The sequence below is a fragment of the Camelus ferus genome, chromosome 35 (genome assembly GCF_009834535.1).
Source record: "Camelus ferus isolate YT-003-E chromosome 35, BCGSAC_Cfer_1.0, whole genome shotgun sequence".
NCBI lineage: Eukaryota > Metazoa > Chordata > Mammalia > Artiodactyla > Camelidae > Camelus > Camelus ferus.
The window spans coordinates 15478938-15492638 of NC_045730.1; the positions used below are offsets into that span (position 1 = coordinate 15478938).

General features: G+C 39.6%; 1 protein-coding gene across 1 annotated transcript in view; it reads left to right on the forward strand.

Annotated features, from left to right (window-relative positions):
- Window positions 1–13701, forward strand: part of CUBN (cubilin) — a 273653-nt gene that overhangs the window by 130652 nt on the left and 129300 nt on the right. Inside the window, exon 32 of the mRNA XM_032474139.1 lies at window positions 12386–12545. Coding sequence (XP_032330030.1) covers window positions 12386–12545 — 160 coding nt within the window. The remainder of the gene's footprint in view (window positions 1–12385; window positions 12546–13701) is intronic.

Consider the following 13701-nt stretch of genomic DNA (forward strand, 5'->3'; position numbering starts at 1 on the left):
ACAAATAAATCCATGACAGAAATCAACCTCTCTCTGTCTCTTCCTCATTTTCCCCTCTCTCCTTAACTTCTAACCACAGAAAATTTAGTTTCCATTTGATACTTGAGGTTGATCTCTGAAAATCTTTTTTCTTTTAACAACTTTATTGTGGTTATACTTTCTGTACAGTAAACTACACATATTTCAGATGTACAATTTAATGAATTTTGATAGATGTATACACCTATGAAACCATCAAGATGCCTAACATTTCATCACTCCCCAAGAGGTGCAGATTTTGAACTCCCAGTTTATCCCTTCCCACCCCCTTCCCTCACTGATAACCCTAAGTCTGTTCTCTATGTCTGAGAGTCTGTTTCTGTTTTGTAAATAAGTTCATTGGAGACTTTTTTAAAGATTCCACATATAAACGATATCATATGGTATTTTTCTTTGTCTGGCTTATTCCACTTAGCATGATGATCTCTGTGTCTATCCATATTGCTGCAAATGGCATTATGTTATTCTTTTTTATGGCTGAGTAGTATTCCATCACACACACTCACACACACACACTCACACACACCCCGTCTTCTTTATCCAGTCATCTGTTGATGGACATGTAGGTTATTTTCAATGTCTTGACTATTGTAAATCTCTTTTAATCTCTTTTAAATGATTTATTTTGCTTGCTTTGGGTAACGTTCTCGGCCATTTTGCCTCCCCGTGCCAACTTAGTTACCAAAAGCTGTGCTGAGACTTTTCATCCCCAAGGCAAAGAATAACTGAATTGAAGCCACTGTTCTTAATCTGTGGGCACAAGCTTGGTTTTGTTTTGTTTGTCTTTCAGCTCTGAATCTCTTTAAATGCTTGTTTATTTGTGAAAATTAAACAAGCTTCTTGGATTTCTTTTCATACCAACATTTCCAGGAATCTTTGAGTCCCAGCTTGCAGCAACTGCAAATGATCAGAGTTTACTGTCTCCTGTAAAGTTTGAAGGTGGAGTGCCACCACGCAGAACAAAGAAATAGGAGTGACAGAGTCCTGACACTGGATGTGTGCCGTGAACTGAATTTGGTGTTTCATTTCAGACGAGTGCAGCTAGAAACTATCACTGACTGAGGAAACCGATGCTTCCTCCCCCCACACCCCCAAGAAAAGCTGCTCGAATCTCCACTTCCTTCCTTACCTACATTTATGACTTTAACAGCTTGGATGATTTCCTAACGGATTCTCCTCCCGATCACTTAATATTTCCTGTATCTTGGAGCAATTCCCACACCCAAAATGGGAATTGCATTAGCAGCTGTGCACCGTATATAACATGTGAATGCATTTCACGGACTGTCATCTTCAGTATCGACTTTTCACCCTGATGTAAATGATTTCTTCTGTACCCTGAGATCTTATCTTCTACCACGTGTTTTTACCCTGATAACCTTCCAGGCAATCCAAGCAGTAGATGTGTGTCGCGAGAAATGAATTTAAAATGAAGTCCAGGGTAAAGACCAGGTTGAAAGCCAGTTAGGCCATGGGCAAGATGACAAAAGAGGCCACGCCGGTCCAACGAGGTTGTGGTTAGACCAGGAAAGGGCAAGGGCTGGATTTATGTCTGAATCCAAGAGTAGACCTGAGTTTAGGGGGCAGGGATTTCAGCGTTAGGTACACTGTGCCCTTTGTTACAGTGTTATAGTCTGCTAAGTCAGCCACGCTGGGAATCCCGTGCATGTTTGGTGGGAAGGAATGTGTGACAGGTGCCAGCCACCCTGAAATCCACCCAGGCCCCAAGTAAGACTTCCTAAAATGCCACTAAGGATGTTTGATTCTGGGTCTAGGTAAGTGAATGAGACTCCTAGTCTGTTCCCATGATTATCTTTCTAAGACATTTCCCTTAGCTTCCTAGAATCATGGTCTCTCAATATTCTATTTTCAGTGAATAAAGCTTGATTTTCTCTTTTGGGTTGGTTTCATGATAATTGGTCAGCTATTAGACAGACAGGACACTGGCTTCACACTACTCAGTGTGTGACTGTGAGCAAGTTACTTACATTTTCTGAGCCTCAGTTTTACCAACTGTGAAATGGGCTTGTAAGAAAGATTGAATTTTTAAAAATGACTTAAAGCATTCATCACACTATCTGGTACAGATCAGTGTTAGCTACTTCTGGTTTTTCTGTTAATACCACTATTGCTTCTGTTACTGTTGGTACCATGTTAAAGGTCTTAACTTATCTTTTTAAAATTTGTGACCCTTAGATAACTATCATGATGAGTTCATGAAAAGACTCATTTTTATCTTAATTTTTTAATCTTAAAATATAAAAATTTTCACACATTTTTCTATATATCATCTCAGTGATTTTTTTCACTTCATAAGTGTGTTATTTTGATACCTTACAGAAGACTCACAAATGAGTTAAGAATGAAAAAGGTGATAGTGCAGAAAAGAAAAAGAAAAGCATACATTCATAATTTGCTTGCGTGGAAACCTTAACTCTGAAATTAAGGTGAAGCATTGGCTTACTCTGGGGAATGCAAACCGTGCTGTGGTTTTGAATGAAAATGGATTCTTCTGACTCCAGTTTATACTAACGTTAACTCACACATTTAGTTGGTTTATTTTTTCCCTGAGCAAGATGAAACTTAGTAGAACAAGAAGATAAAAGATGCGGTAGAAATATTTTTCCACCTCCCACTCTCCCACAATCTGAGGGAATATATTCCAGGTTCTAGAAACGATCATACAAACATTACTGAGGAAGCGAATGTTCATTTCCCCCCTTCCATCATGTGCTTCGCCCTGGGAGGGATGACTGTTTCAGGGAGGGGATCACGGGTCACTCCATCCGCCAGGGCTTTGGTCGTAGGGGAGGGGCTGTGGGCTACGTGCTGTCCCTGTATCTGGCACTGTTCTTTGGTTCTTAAGCAAAGCATCAGTGATTGCTTGTCTTTATTTAGGGTGATTTTAAAATCGATCGGCATACCCTGCCTTCGTTTCATGTTGGATTTTACACTTCAGAAAACACACTGCACAGTGGTAGTTGTTGGGAGGCTGTCTTAAAGGGGGACACAAAATTAAGCAGGAGAAAGTTCAGGCTGCTGTAGTGATGTAGGCAAGATGTGAAGGGGTCCCTAGAGTTTGAGAGATTTAAACTCAAAATGTTTTAAACGTTTAAGTGATCTAAAATAGCTTGGCACTTGGATTCATGGTTCTGGCATTTACTGAGGCAAGAAAAGAAGGTGCAGGAGGCATTAGGGGGAGGAGTGGGAGAGGACCCAGTTTGAGACCTTGACTTCCTGGGTTGATGAGACATGCCAGCAGGGATTCTGGAATGCGGTCAGATATGCGAGCCTGGAGCCTGCAGACAAGTCTGGACTACAGTTGTAGATACTGGCCAATGAACAAACGTCTTGGAGATCTTCAAACAGAAGCCGTATCCAGTGAACTTGATACATTCCCATCAGGCAGCAGAAGGCTAGATTAAATGGCATTAAAATCCACCCATATGGTTTAGAAACTGCAGCACTGGTATCTGACTAGCACGGTTTCACATCTCTGTAGGGATCTGAACACTTAAACAAATATGTATGCTATTTTATGTGTTCCTCATACTAAATTTCTGAAATCCAGAAAAGAAAAAAAATAAGGAGTTAATGCCACCCGTAATATTTCCATACAGAGACAAACTATGAACATGCTGGCTTATCTCCTACAGAAACACACACATGCAAACGCATACATACACACTTATACACAGGCAGATAGTTAGTTAATACAACACATCATTTTGTATCCTGCCCTTTTCACTTAGCATTATTTAATACACTTCTTAAAAATAGTTTCTTTGACCCTATATTGTTATGGGAACACTAAAATTAATATTAGCTTATCACTGACCACTTAGATTATTTCTGTTTTTTCTTATAATAATGCTGTGAAGAGCATTATTTCCTTTATATAGATTGTCTTTTTTTTTTAAACTTTTTCTATTGAGTAATAGTCAGTTTACAATGTTGTGTCAATTTCCAGTGTAGAGCACAATTTTTCAGTTATACATGAACATACATATATTCATTGCCACATTCTTTTTCACTGTGAGCTACCACAAGATCTTGTATATATTTCCCTGTGCTATACAGTATAATCTTGTTTATTCTGCATGAGCCTGTCAGTATCTACAAATTTCGAACTCCCAGTCTGTCCCTTCCCACCTCTCTCCCCTTTGGCAACCACAAGTTTGTATTCTATGTCTATGAGTCTGTTTCTTGTTTTGTATTTATGTTGTTTGTTTTTTCAGATTCCACATATGAGCGATCTCATATGGTATTTTTCTTTCTCTTTCTGGCTTACTTCACTTAGAATGACATTCTCCAGGAGCATCCATGTTGCTGGAAATGGCGTTATGTTGTTGTTTTTTTATGGCTGAACAGTAGATTGTCTTTTCTTCAGTGAAAACTCTATTATATTTTAAGTATGTAGAAAAGTATCAACTACATAATGCGTGTAAAGTGTATCAGGAAAAAAAAAAATCCTACCTGTTAAATCTCAGTATTTTACCATATTTACTCCAAGTTCTTTTTTTTTTTTTCCCAAAAGAAATAAAAAGGGGAGGGGGTGTGGTTGGTTGTTGCAAACTTCTTGGTGTAGGGATTCTTTATTCTTGGAATCCTTTGTTCTTGAAGCTGTGGGTCCGGTCATGGTTCCCCTGTAAAACCTCTAACAAAACAAATGTTATTTTCTATTCTGCAACTTGTTATCTTTATATAAGTGCAAAAGTGTTAATTTCCTTAATGGTCAGAGCCTTGAGAATAGGCTCTCCTGTGTATTCCAGGCTCTAGGCAACATTCTTTTACAAAAGGTGCAGAGCTAGCAAGACTGAGCCTAGGAAACGGTGCAGGGTTGAAGCCAAAGGAACAGGTCTAATATGGAGTCAGGTTTGTTCTTTTTTATTACATAACATATTCTTCCATTCACTCCTTTGATCCAACAATCTGTTTTGAGCACTTGTCTACACTGCATGCATTCAGATCTAATGCATTCTTTTTGCCCCCATACAAGATTCCACCTTATGAATGCACCATGAGTCACGTACCCATTCTACTGTTAATGTCCATCTAAATTGCTTCTACTACTGTGCTCCTGCATCCCTTATAGAAATGAACATTCTTGTACACGTTCCCTTAAATTTTTTTTTATTGAAGTATAGTTGATTTACAGTATTATGTTAGTTTCTGGTGTACAGAGTAGTAATTCAGTTATATATATGTATTCCTTTTCATATTCTTTTCCATTATAAGTTATTACAAGATGTTGAATATAGTTCCCTGTGCTATACAGTAGGACCTTGGTGTTTATCTATTTTATGTATAGTAGTGTGTATCTGCTAATCCCAAACTTCTAATTTAGCCCTCCCCTCACCTTTTGCCTTTGGTAACTATTGTTTATTTTCCACGTCCATGAGTCTTTCTATTTTATAAATAAGTTCATTTGTATCATTTTTAGATTCCACATATAAGTGATATCCTATGGTATTTGTCTTTCTCTGTCTGACTGACTTGACTTAGTATGATAACCTCTAGATTCAATCATGTTGCTGCAAATAGCATTATTTCATTCTTTTTTAAGGCTGAGTAGTATTCCACTGTGTATGTATACCACATCATCTTTATTCACTCATCTGTCGATGGACATTTAGACTCCACTTTGTGAGTATTTTTGAAGCTGTGTTGTGGAGTGGGGTATATGTTGTCAGGAAGATATTTGGAGAGGAACATAGAGCTGTTTAAAAAATCACTGCTCTTTTTGAACTAGACTGGCTGTCTTGTCATCCCCATCTCAACCTGGTATGTCAATGGATCATACAAATTCTTGAACAAGTTGTGATAGCCCGACTGCCCATGGAAATAAGGAAGAAACAAAAAAAGAAAACAACAGAATTTCCCATAAGGGTAACACGTTCAGTGAGTACATGTCTCATGCCAGGCACTTCATATCACCTTGGTGACTCCTTACTCCAACCCTAGAAGAGCCAGCCATGTCTCAAAAATGAGAGACAGGTGCCACACCATCTACATTTACCCCCTTTGCACCCACAACTCAACCCGCTCTACAACTTCCCCGTCATTACACCCAAGCAACCCCTTAGACCTCCCGTGACTTCCAAGCCACTAAATTCCATGAATAATTGTTGGTCCTTTCAGGAGAGTTTGACACAGTTGATCGCTCCAGGTGAGGAAGGGCACACTCAGAGGTCTAGGAAACCCATCATCCCCCTTAATAGTTTCAGGGGCTCTTGAGTGGAGATGTGAGGAGGCAGAGGTGTGGTGGTCATCCGCGTGTACCTTTCTTGTTAACATCTCAAGGCCTCTGTCACTTGCTTCTTATGGCTGTTCCCATCCTCTCTGCCCCTTGTTAAGAGAACGTTGGAAAGTAGGCCTCTTTATTTCTCCAAAGTCCCAAACACGGGAGGCTCTTCTGTGCAGCAGACTCTGGCTAGATATTTCAGTCCCTGGCAGGCGATGTCTGCAAAGGGCAGTGTAGCAGTTGATAACATGTGATATGAGACATCCTTGCCCTAAAAAATCCAGTGTTCATTCCTTCCTCAATCCCTCATTTCATGCTCCCTGTATTGGTTCTCTGTTGCTGCAGAAGAAATTGTCCCCAAACTTCAGGACTCAAAACAGCAACAGGTTTAGTTTCCTTGGGGCGGGAGCCCGGGTGTGGCTCACCTGCTGGGCCTTATCTCACCTGGCTGTTGGCAGATTCAGTTCTTTGCAGCCTATTGGCTTGAGGCCTCCCTCAGCTCCGTGGCACACTGGCCTCTCGGTGGAGGATCCCACAACATAGCAGGCTGCTTCATCAGAGCCGACAGTACAGAGTGAGAGAGACAGGGCCAGCTAGAGAGGGTGCTAGCAGATGGAAGAGTCCATCCATCACAGCCTAATCATGGCTGTGACATCCCATTCCTTGGACCTTATTCTGTTTATTAGAAACAAGTGATTAGGTCCATCACACACTCCATGGAAGGAAATGGCACAAAGGCATGAATCACTGGGAGCCGAGTCAGAGGTTGCCTACCACCCTCAACCCCTGCTGCCCATCTGGGTAATTTCCATGGGTTATGTCTCTAATGCAGGCTCCTGCCTCACCCATATTGCTGGATGAACCTCCACCTTGGACCTCTTTTTGTCTTTGCCTCCATGGCTTTCTAGTTCCCTCCCTCCAATGTTTTATTCATTTCTTAATCAGCAATTTAGCTGTCTCTCAGTCTCCCTTTAACAGCAGAGGCTAATATCTATTACGTACGTAGTATGTGCCAGAAATGATCCTAAATACTTGATGTCTTTTAACTCATTTAATTCTATTGAACAATATGAGCTATATCCTCACAGCAATTCCATTTTACAGATTAGGAAGCCAAAGGACAGAAGGAGAGAGACTTGTTCACGGTAACACACTACAATATCTCTCCAACCACAGTCAGTCAATTTCCAGGAGCCTGTGAGGAGGTTTTGCTAAATGAACACCTTCTCTTTCTTCTCTGTAAAAGGAATTCTGCCACCTGCTTTTAAATAATGCATGCTTTAAATAATCTGTATTTCCATCATCAGTATGTGTATGGAAAGGTGAAAGTTTCCCTCTGCTTGGCTCCTTTATCTTCTCAAATTACCAGTCATTGGACTCTGACCACAGGCTCTATAAATATTTTCAGGAATCGATGCTGGTCTCTCACTTGAATGGTTTTTCTCCTCATCACTTTGTGCTGGAGTTGACACATGTCAACTTTGAAAAAGGGTTGACATTTGCTCAAATCTCCTTAACATTCTAAAGTGTCAGGCATTAAAATTCATAAATGTTTGGCTCAGTTCTAACTTCCGGCTACAGCTCAGGGTGTAGAGGGTCCCTGATAGCACCATCATGTCAAGTGTTCTGGATACTCTGGGATGTGGGTCTGATGTCCTCCATCCGTCTTCTGCCATCTTCGTTCTCTCACGTTCTGGTGAACACCCAGGACATCCAGAGAGAAGGCACCTGGGTGCTGTGTGTGTGGCATGGCCCCTGTCCTTGACTGGAACCTCCTCCCCTGCCCTTTGGGCCCAGAAAAACAGCCCATTTGACCTCTTCCCCAATGTAAATAGCCTTTTCCCCACTCTCATGCCTGCTCTGCGTTTATACACCCCAATCCATGGGAGAAAGAACAGCTTTTCTTCTTAACTCTGGGTTTTCCTCAACCTTAGTCCTCTGTTCTCAGAGGCCCATGTGCTCTTATGTATGTTATTCATACAGCAGACATTTATTGTCTGTTATGTGCCTGGTTCTATTCTTTCAAAAACCCTCCTATTTTGTGTGACCAATATAAGTTTAGGTATTTTGAATGTATGTGTTGGTGTCTGGAAATCTGACAAAACTCTGGATACTTTGCAAAGACACTGATTAACTTTTTCGTAGAAATTAGATCACCATTTAACCAGATCTGCCTCTGTGTTTAGAGCTCCTGTAGTTGGAACTCCCAGGGATGGTGGCTACTTTCATCTTTTGTAGACTGAATCGCAAAAATTTATTTTACTAGTGTTACCGAGAAATGAGTTCATCGCGATGTACAGGTTTTGTTGTTTTGTGTATTTCTGTGACTTTTACCACCTAAGCAACAGATCAGAAAGTAAATTCCCAGGCCTAAGAAACTCTTGGCAGCAGACTTAAATAAGACATAAGTTATATGAAGATGTTGTATGTGTAGCCAGTAATGATATAATTTGCTAGCTCTGCCTTGGGAACTAAATGGAAGTAAAGGAAATATGTATTGATAATTTTTTATGAATTTAGAATTTTAAAAATAGCAATAAGTTTTCTTGTATTTTCTTCCCTGCAGTTTTTAAAAATAATTGTATAAATTAAAGCTTATGAGTGTTAGGAACACTCTCAAATAAAAGAATTGTTATTCCAAACTGTTAAAAAAAAAAAAAAAAAAAGACCCCAGTGGTCTCCTTGATAACCTGAGGTCTTATATCTTCCTAATTACCATTTTATGAAAGTATAACTTAATAACCATCACACACATTTTAAAAAGAAGTAACATGACATAGTGTAGCATTTGGAGAGAGAAGAATCAAGTTCCTGGTTCTGTCACTCACTAGCTGTATGATCTTGGATCAAAGTTTCCACTGTCACCACCTTCCATTGGATGAGACGGTAGTGATGAGACAGTAGTTTAATAGCACATTTGTGAAGTCTCACTTTCTTCACTAAAAAAAAAAAAAGTCACATGGTGTTGAGGACTAGTTTAGGGTATCAGCGATGATGCTTACAAAGTTACAACATGCTAATCAAATTTGGGGTGCCATTGGTATATAATTTTGATTTAGGGACATTTGGGAACCTACTTTGGATCACTTCCTTGTGAAGCAATGCCCAAGCCATATGCACTTCAGCCACAGTCCTGTAATTCCAGGCTCTCTGGGGTGGGAGGGGCTGGGAAGCATGCAGTCCTTCTGGAAGACGTGTTCTTTCCAAGAGCCTCTAGGGGAATGGCTCATTCATGGGACTGTCGGAAGGTTCTAGCCTCAAATTTCTACCTTACTTATTTTGCCGTAAGAGGAGTACAGCCATTGAGAGAGAAAAAGACAGCTTAGAAAGGGAAGGTATAATATCTACTTACTCGCTAGACCTCTGAATTTGGAGAGAAATAAAGGGAACCAGAAGAGGCTTGCCTTTGTGGGTTCGTGGACTTGTAAAATTCCTCTGAATCTGTGTGTGTTGGTGGTGGTGTTTTTTGTGGTTTTGTTTGGGGAAGTCTATAAACCTCATAGAACCCAAGTTCCACTAAAGTTTAGGAAATGCTGTTTCAGACAAACAAATCACCTTGAGAGAAACAAGAAGTCTTATATAAGTAGTTTTGACCAAAAGTCCATTGGTATATTCTGTAGACCCCTGTGATGTTCTAAGAAGGTATTCTTGAAAGCAAGCTAGTATTAATATAAAATTACTGAAATCCTAGGTTGTTATAGCTATAACCTTAAGAAAGTTTAAAACCAAGTACAGAGATAAATAAGTCTTGGATTAAACCAATGGTGGTAATATTTGAGAGCAGGTTGGAGTGTGAACATAGTAAGAGGTTTTGTGATGATCATTCGTATACTCTTTTGGCTCCGATTTAAGGTGTTCAAAAAAGCAGTCTAGGTTGGAAACTATATTTTGAATTGGTTAAGAATATACAAGTTAGTTTTTAAATCAATCTTTAAATGTTGAATAAAATCAATTTTAATGTTTTATTGGATAGGTAGATTTAAAATTAGAACATTGTTGGGGAGGGTATTGCTGAAGTGGTAGAGCGCATGCTCAGCATGTGTGAGGTCCTGGGTTCAATCCCCAGTACCTCCATTAAAAAAGTAATCCAATAAATAAACCTAATTACTCCCCCTCCAAAAAAACTAGATAAAATTAGAACATTAAATGATGCAAAGAAAAAGAAAAAAGAAAAGAAATGAGGCTCCAGAACCACATTTATTTAAAATTCATCATTGTAAAAGCTTTCATTAAAAAGTTAAAAATCCTCTTGCTGTTTGATTCATGTGCTTGTATGTATCACACTGAGAATAGCCTCCCAGTCATACTTTTGTGCTAAAGAGAACGCTGAGTATAATCTTCACTAGGTATTCTAGAGTCATTTGTGTGTACCTTCCTTGTATTAAATCCCTGAACTTTCTATTTTTCCCCAAGACGTTCTTATGAGATATAAATGGAAGTTTATTTTGCATGAAAGTCATATTTTAACTTCATACCTTTAATCTCACCCTAGTGGTTGGTGAGTTTAATTGGTATCTTGCACTAGATGAAATGAAAGGTTTAAATCTTTAGACTCTAGAATCTAGCTGTTTGGCTCAACATGTCCTGCTCCCTCTTAGGAACTGTGTGACTTGGTCACGTCGTTGAGGTCTCTGTGCATCAGTGGTCCTCTTCTTGAAAATGGAGGGAATCTCGGGAGGAGTAAATGGGATCGTGTATGTGAAATGCTGAATCCTGTTTCTGGCACATAGTAAGCAGTTAATGAATGGTTGTTGTTGTTTTATTATTATTATTATTATTATTATTATTATTATTATTATTATTATTATTATTATTATTATTATCATCCAAAGAAAAGAACTCATTTCCCCCCAGTTTGCATGTAAGAGCATTAAAAAACTCACAAGGAAATGAGCAAAACTTCAGTTTCACCAACCAGTGCAGCAGTTTTGTATGTCTGTAATATAAACTCTATTCCATTGACATCTATAGGTCAGCTAAGTCCTAGTACAGAACAGGACAGACCAGAGCCTATATATACATATATTATTTTTAATAGTGACATAATTTTCTAAATCAGGTTCACATCATTATATCATTTGAAAGAATTCTACCATTTCTCTTCCTCTTAACCATGACTCTGTGAAGAGCAAGAAGTTGCAGCAAATGTTGGGTTTCTGAAAGTGAATGATAACTCATTTTTTCTTACCTATTTGCTCCTATACTCATTCTTGCATCAAATATTTTAACATATGCTGTGCATATACCCATGATGTAACAGCACTGGAGTCAGGGGAGGGAAAGAGTGATGAAAGTGTTACTGAGTCCAAATTCATTCTGTTCGCCACACAACAGGCCAATAAATCAGGAGACAAGGTGTTGGAGCAATGAATAATGACTTCATTCAGAAAACCAGCAGACTAAGAGGGTGGCGGACTAATGCCTCGGAGAACCATCTTCCCCAAGTCAGAATCCAGGCTCTTTTTGTACTAAAAAAGGGGAGGGGGTCTGGTTGGTTGTTGCAAACTTCTTGGTGTAGGAATTCTTTGTTTTTGGAATCCTTTGTTCTTACAGCTGTCCATGTGGGTCAGGTCATGGTGTCCCTGCAAACCTCCAACAAAACAAATACTATTTTCCATTCTGCAACTTGTTATCTTTGTAGAAGTGCAAAAGTGTTAATTAATATCCCTAAGGGTCAGAGTCTTGAGAATGGGCTCTCCTGTATATTTCAGGCTGTAGGCAACATTGTTTTACAAAAGGTGCAGAACCAGTAAGACTAATCCTAGAAAACAGGGCACAGGATTAAAGCCAAAGAAACAGGTCTAATATGGAGTCAGATTTGTTCTTTTCTATTACAAAAGGGATGGCATTTATAAAGATATCCAGCCATCCAATGATGAGTTTCTCTGACAGAAACTCCTACCAGAATTCCTAGAATGTCCCTAGAAATGGCCAAATACTCAGACACAATGATGGAACTGTATCACAAAGCAACAAAATAAAGCACTAGATCCTGCCAATGTGTTTTCCACAAGCTCACCAATGTGCAGATGGTCCATGGAAACATGTTCATGCCCATCTGGCATTCTGAACCACCATGTTCCCTGTTGTCTTTCCTTGTAGGCATTTGATGGTTTAAGCTCTGCGACCACCCGTCTTGTCGGTGTGTGTGGAAGACAGCAGCTGAGTAACCCCATCATCTCTACAGGGAACAGCCTCTTCGTGCGATTTCAGTCTGGCCCTTCTGGACAGAGCAGGGGGTTCCGAGCTCGCTTCAGACAAGGCAAGTACCATGTGGGTCTCCCCGAGGCACAAACTGTTCTTAAGGGTCCCTGTTGGTGCTGCAATAAAATGAGATCAGTCTTCAGAAATTGGTCCCAGCTTTGTACTTAACATGCAACAATTTCAGCAGAACAGAACTATGATTTGCAATGATTGTAAATGTTGATACTTTTAACTTTGCCTTTTTTTAACTTAGATGATGCTAACTTCCTTTGGGTCTCTGACCTCTCAAACAAGTTTTCAAAATGATACTTAAAAGTACCTTTACTATTAGAGATACTATTAAAGAAGTGTTTATTCAAATTTATTCATTCATAGATAAATTATCTAGCATTTATCCAAGGTTTTAGGCTAAGAAACACACTACTATAAATAATAAGACTTTCTTGTAGAGTCAGAGTCTAACCCTCAATGTAGTGAAGAATCAGTGTTGTTTTCCATCCATCGTTTTTTTCCTTAAATCATCATTTCTCAGTTCTTCCATTGCCTTTCATCTGGGATTTTCAGAGAGTAACCCTTTATCCCCCTGTCAGGGATGCAACCCAGAGCTGGAGGGGTTGCTGTCGGTTTCCCTACACCTCTGATTTTTATTCAGATGATCCTTTCATCTCAAATAAGTGTGGTTGTTTAGTCATTTAGTCTGTTTCAGTGAACTTGCTTGTGTTCCATAGTAAAGAGCCCTGGCTAGGAATAATTTCTGGATTGAACTCTCTCAAAGACGCAACTTTAGATTTTGGAGCAAGACAGATTGCAAAGTTCTTTCAAAGAAAGAATAGTTTCTTAACACTTTTTTTCTTTTCATTTCATTAATCATTTATGTTTTGCTTCATAGTTAAAAAAAATCCCCAGTAGGTCTTTTCTGGGCTGTTATAACATCCTCCTCAATCTCACCCACTCTTTTCCCATATTCCTCCAAACTTCAACCTACAATGGTGAGTTCTGATCGTGACCTTCAGTGCTCCAGCATCTGTCCTGGCTCCGCACTGACTGGAGAACAGAGCCAAGCTTCTCTGGATGTTCCCCACAGGCCCATATTCTGCCCTAATGCTTTTCCAGCCTCACCCAGACACTCTGCAAGCCCCCCGCACTTCAGCCAAGTCTGTGTGGTGCAGCTCTTACCCCCGTCTGTCTTTGCTGGAGCTGCCCTCTCCCTGGAC